The sequence below is a fragment of the Cryptomeria japonica genome, chromosome 10 (genome assembly GCF_030272615.1).
Source record: "Cryptomeria japonica chromosome 10, Sugi_1.0, whole genome shotgun sequence".
NCBI classification, from domain to species: domain Eukaryota; kingdom Viridiplantae; phylum Streptophyta; class Pinopsida; order Cupressales; family Cupressaceae; genus Cryptomeria; species Cryptomeria japonica.
The window spans coordinates 786779040-786785327 of NC_081414.1; the positions used below are offsets into that span (position 1 = coordinate 786779040).

Sequence of the window (6288 nt, forward strand, 5' to 3'; positions counted from 1 at the left end):
CTTTCATTAAGATAGTGTAAGTGTTAGTTATAGATACTTTTGTTATAATCATTCTTGTTGTCATGTTTTACTTTCATTGTACTTGTTTCTTTTGCAACTTTTCATTATCAACCATTGTAATTTTAAGCAATTACTTTCCTACATTTTTCTTTACTATAATCTTTTTTTGTTAACATAGGATAGCAACCTAGATATAATAATGATGCACATATAGTACAGAACCATGTCAAGTTTTACACCCTTGAGTTTGACAAGTTAAAAATAGCTTATAGTCCACAAGGGGTTGCTTAAATTTGGATGATTAATCCATGTGTTGTAGAAGCTATTAGATTGGCATCAAATCACAAAGGGATATAGTAAGCTCTACATTGAGGAGTTTAATACTTTTCCTTAAATGGTTCAATGATAGCTTGCCACATATCTTCATATGATTACCCTCTCAACTTGTTTTCATGATCTACATATTCATTTTGTCTTCTTTGGTCAAGAGTTTGCTTTCCATTGTGAATTTGGGCTTCTTTAGGAACTTGAGCACTTGTTCTATTTGCTCCTCAAGGGTATGAACTTTGTTAAGAGCTTGATGTTCATCTCTTCATTTATTAGGGTTTTGAGGGTCTTTACGAGCCCTTGTTTACTTCCTTGGTCAGGGTTCAAAATTCTTTCATACCCTATTTTCCTTTTTTGGTGGTTTTGTACCCATTAGAAACTCCATGGTTCCTTTGTTGTTGGTGGTTTCCCTTGAATTGGAATTGTTAGGAGTTATGATAGTTCCATGAACTCCTTCACACTTCAACTTGAAACTTTACAAGGCTAAGTCTTAGACTTGTTTGATCTCAAAGTGGGAAGCATAACTTGTCAATAGTTCTGGTGGTTCCTAGAATTGCCTTGAGCTCTAATTTATTCTTGATGATGTCCCAAACTTAGATTCTCCATAACTTTACCAGTTTTTGTCTAAACTTTGTCAAATTTGAAACATAGATATCTTTTTTGCTTCTCCTCAAGGCGAAATCTTAATTTTGAAGAAAACCAAGGGATGAGTGCTTGTCAACAATTCCATTGATTCCAAGAACAACAAGAATCCCTAATTAGTTTTTGATTAAGGCTAAACCTTCGATTAACTATAACTCAATTGCTTTTACTCTAATTTCCACTAAATTGAAATTTGATATACTTATTTGACCTCCTCCTATAAGATGAACTCCTTACTTGCCTAAAATCCAATCAATTTTTCCTTCTTCAACTCAAAAAAAAAAAAAAAACAAAAAAAAAATTAAGCACATTATAAGTGACACAAAAAAATGTTTTCAAATGACACAAGATTGTTCTTGAACTCATATGCTCTTACATCACAAAACTCTTTGTTTTGTGTAATTAGGACTATTCGTGGAGCCTTTGGATTCTATATTATTTGATCGGCAACCTTCTCCAGTTATATGCCACTAATATTTTCAATGTAGGCTAACATTGACGAGGAATAGACCGTTACCTTAATTAATTATTATTATTATTCTTAATTAAAATAACAAACTGTAAAGAAAAGGTATTCCAAAACTTTCTCCAAAAATAAAATAAAAAACAAAATAGTTTATTTATAATAAAAAAAGCAGCCAAAACTTATTTCTCGGTCAGATTTTGCCACGGGAAAGACCCAAACAAATTTAATAATTGAAGGGAAGGGAAACGACTTAATTATATAAGGCATAATCAGGTGTTGCTTCCAAATCTCAAAACCCTGAAGCAAATTGTGCAAGATTTTGGGTACCCAACAGATCTACGAGCACAAATAATTCCTTTTCAGGTTTCAGTAATTGTAATTTTTGATCGCCAGATCTGCATTGTTAGGGCTTGGTTAGGTAGTAATGCAGTAGATTGCTGGAGAATTTTATTTCCGAGGGTAACAAGATGGAAGGTTTTACTGCTAAGGATTTGTCAACTATAGGCGGAATTGCAACTGTATCACTTCTCCATTCCTTCATTCCGACTCATTGGCTTCCCTTTTCCATCGTTGGACGAGCACAGAAGTGGACGCTCTCAAGGACATTGCTTGTTAGTGAGTTTTTTATTTGCCCGTTTATAGTTGCTGCAACAATTCTTTGTTTGATTCATAATGCATTTCTTGTTCTTGATGAGTAGATGGTAGTGCTCAATCGAGTTCTTTTGTCTAGGAGGCTTATGGCACACACATGAAATGCATCAGTGGATTTCGTTTTTCTGTCTTTCAGTACTAATCATAACGATGAAATTCCGATTTCTAGCAATACCCATCAAATGCCTATGTACGTCTTTTTGTTGCTTCCTATTTTGATGTATCCCCATGAGACTCTTCTCTTCATTTTTGTAGGTTCCCATTTTAAGCAACACCCATGATATGCCTCAATACATATCTTGGCGTGTTAGCAATTAATCTATTTGGTAGATTTTTCTTGCGGGGTAGCCTTTGGCTTAGATACTACAAAGAAAGGGTATCTCCAGCCTCGTCTGTTTGGGTAGCCTAGAGGATGTGGTAAGTTACCCAAGCTTTCAATGATTAACCACTTGCATTCATCACATTGAATGTGGTTTGCATTGTTCCAATATTTATTCAGACCCATGAAATACATTTTTGTGGGTGCATAACATTTTGATTTTCTATTTAAGCCACGCATATTTCTTGTAGGTTTCCATTTTGATCCATACTGATGAAATGGATGGTTACATTTATTTAAAATTGTTTATCTAGCATTCTGAATGCATCGTACTGTACAGAATAATTCAGATTCCTGACAATCTTGTTGGACTCCGTGTAGAGTGTTCTGCACTACAATCATATGGACCTCCATCTAGATTTTCTATGCTCCAACGTCATTGGATTCTATCTAGATTTTTTGATACCCTCCGGTAGGCAGCATCTCGAATGACAGTTTGTTTTTGGGTTCTCGTTCTAAACCACACCCATGAAATGGCTTGGTACATTGTTTTTGGGTTCCCATATTGAGGTACACCCATGAAATACCTTTTTATAGGCTTTCATTTTAAGCCACACCTTTTTCGTATGTTCTGATTAAAAGCCATGCCCACTAAATGCTATTTTAAAATTACAGATGCCTTTGTCTTTCCTATAGTAGTCTGATAACTGTTGGCCTCAAATAATCCCAGTTGTTGGGACGCTGTGGTTTGCTGAATTAGGATTTTGAGAGAAACCCACTCAATGCTATTTTAAACTACAAATGCCTTTGTCTTTCCTATGGTATTCTGATAACAGTTGGCCTCAAATAATCCCAGTTATTGGGACACTCTGGTTTGCTGAATTAGGATTTTGAGAGGTACATTCCATGTATAGATTCATAGTAAATTTAGGATCCCAAAACTGATTGGTACCAGGGTCTCTCGGTTAGGGTTTATGAAACTTTGCATTCACGTTGTGTATGCAAATGAATTGACTCTACGGGACTTGGAATTTTGGTCAGTAGCTCTCAATTAAAATCTATCAAAAGATTAGTTTCCTTTATGTCACACATCAGCCTGAGTGTCTCAAATCGAAGTTTTCAGGTGTATGCTGTTTCCACATTTGGGATCATTGTGTGGAGGGAAATGCCTCATTGTGATCTGAATTTTCATCATTGGCCAGAAAATCTGCATTCTTCAGCCGTTAGGATGTTACATGCTGCAGTGTAGCACTTTGTAGGAGTCAGACATCCTAGTTTGTGGGTTATTGTGCCTTCTATATTGTTATCATGTATTCCTTGTAATTGAAATGACCTCAACGGATTCTCAACATTATGACAAGTAGCTAGAAAAAGCAATTCGTCAACCATTGTCTATGTATTCCTTAGACATATCAGCACACAATATACTAAATAATATTATATCTAGTAAAGTGTGCTTCACCGCAAGTTCCTGCTAAGTGGATATTACAAGATATATGAGTTCTAGCATCATGGTGTTTGGCTTCTGAGTTTACATTCTGTTTAATTTCAATGTATCTTTTTAATATTAAAAGATTGTAGTCTAGTTTTCCTCACGGACCTTTGATTTTGGCTGCTGCAAGCATCTTATGTTGTAGTGAATTGAGCTTCTCAATTAAAAATCTGACGTAGTGTTGGATATTACAGTGCAAGGGAAAGTACATCTTTGAGAGTAGAAAGTCTCTTGTCCAATTTAATGGCCAGAGTTATTATTGGTTTCAAAATTTCAATACCATTGTTATTTTAGCTGTGGGTTGCAATACTTGCAAAGGATGGTCACCTTGGTCAATATTCACAAGTAATACCTTTGGGGCATATGCAACATTATTGGATTACAATGCCATTAATGAAACCACTTGGATAAGTTTTGTAGAATTACAGAACAGTTTATGCAATTTAAAACTGCTATACTTGGAATTAGTTTGATGAAGCTACAGCTCTGCATATTTTCCTTGTTTCCTTGCGTTCGTTGCTTTTTGTTGAAGTTGGAATCTGCAGAGTTTAGTATAGCAGCTTGTGAGAGGAACTAGGAATTGTGTGATGTGATCAGAATAACTAAATTGTACCTTCTGTAATGTGATATATGTTTTTCTTTACACGCAGAAATGTTTTTTGTCCCAACTATATGCAATCTAGTGTAGGACTTATGGGCAATTTTCTAATTTGTCTTTGATCCTGTGCCATATGACAGCGGCCTTTGGAGCAGTCTGCCATGTTATTTCAACATCTTTACTTGGTATTACTGCAGTAACCATGGCAAACACCATTGCTGGAGAAGAAACAGTACATCAACTTGCATCTTTGCTGCTCATCATTCTTGGTGCTAGTTATGTGCTACTGTTTATTTTTGGAAAAGGAGGTCACAACCATTCCCACAATCACCCAATGGAGAAGATGGCTGTGGCTGGCCTTATACTTGTACCAGCACTGTCGCCTTGTGCTACTACTCTTCCAGTCTTTTTGGCTGTAGGAAACTCATCCTCAATGATGATACTTGCAGTTATAGTACTGTTGTTCAGCACAATTACTGTTATGATTACTCTGGTTGCATTGTCATTTTACGGTGCTAGCCAGCTAAAATTTCATTGGGTGGAGCGATATGATAAAGCTTTAGTGGGGACAGTGTTGTGTCTTGTTGGGATCCTTACCTATGTCTTTCATGATCACGAAGGTGAAGATCATTTGCACATTGATGGAACGAGAAAGATAATGCATTTCTAAGATGGAGTTGGACTGTTATTTCGTGGAGAATTAGTATGAGATCAAGAATTATTAGTTCCTCTCCCATGCAATGCATACAAGGTAAGATATTGACCATAGTTCATGACATGTAAAATGGCCGTCATGAATAGGCTCTTTGATTTCAACATATTGGCTTTGCAGTCATTTCATTGAACTTTTATGTGGGTGTATCATTAGTATCTCTCTCACGTGAGCTTCCTATAAATATAGCTTATGCCCATTTTGAATAACATCAGTTTAAGCTGCTCTAATCGAGTTCTATGTCTATGTCGGTGTTTTCATTTTGACTTGATGAGAATTGTATTCTCTTTCTTTTGTTCAATCCCAGATTGTTTTCATTTGAGGATTAATGATTACAATTTCGTTATCAGGTTGTGCATTGTTAAGGGCAGACGCTTAGCATCTGTCATAAAATTTGAAAATATGTAGTTTTAAATGTGCACATTCAAACCAGGGTGCTGTGTCCTACTTATGTTTCATCTTCTTCTTATTTTTTCCCTCTTATGTGATCCTTTACATGATTTGGTCTATTTGTTGGAAGGATATTGATAAAGAACTTTTTATTGGTCATTGACAGTGCATATGATACACTGATTTTGTATAGCTGTTAAAAATGGTATGCTACTGGTAGTTAACATTCAAATATTCTCCATAAGCAAATGACCTAGCTTTTGTAATCTTACTGCTTTTCAAGGCATTTTTCTACGATAGTTTCTTTGGCTCCTTGAAACTACTTTTAGGATTGGTCCATGAAAAAGGATTCTTGGAAGATCCTCAAGTTATGTTTTGCTCAGCAAACTTTTTTCTTATTCTATGCTCATGCCACCATTTGCGTCACAGTTTTGTTTGGATACTATAAATTGCTTGTTTAATTACAGTGTCCAAACTTCATACATCTTGACCTTTGCCTGCGTAGTTGTGGAAGGGTACTCATAAAGAATTTTATTGGTAATTGACAATGCATATGATACAGAGATGTTCTAAACCAGTTTAAATGGTAAGCTCATAATGTTGCCCATATTCAAGTATTATCTATAAGCAAATGGCCCAAGTAATGGCTTGCACTTCCTGTGGTGTCTGTGTCTTTCAAGGCTCTCTACAA

General features: G+C 35.7%; 1 protein-coding gene across 1 annotated transcript; it reads left to right on the forward strand.

The window, feature by feature from the left end:
• Positions 1 to 1619: 1619 nt before the first annotated feature.
• On the forward strand, positions 1620 to 5556 carry LOC131039210 (uncharacterized). The gene is made up of 2 exons (XM_057971898.2): positions 1620 to 2050; positions 4636 to 5556. Exons 1-2 carry the CDS (start codon positions 1903 to 1905, stop codon positions 5163 to 5165), a joined length of 678 nt encoding a protein of 225 aa, XP_057827881.2. The 5' UTR covers positions 1620 to 1902; the 3' UTR covers positions 5166 to 5556.
• The last annotated feature ends 732 nt before the right edge of the window (positions 5557 to 6288 follow it).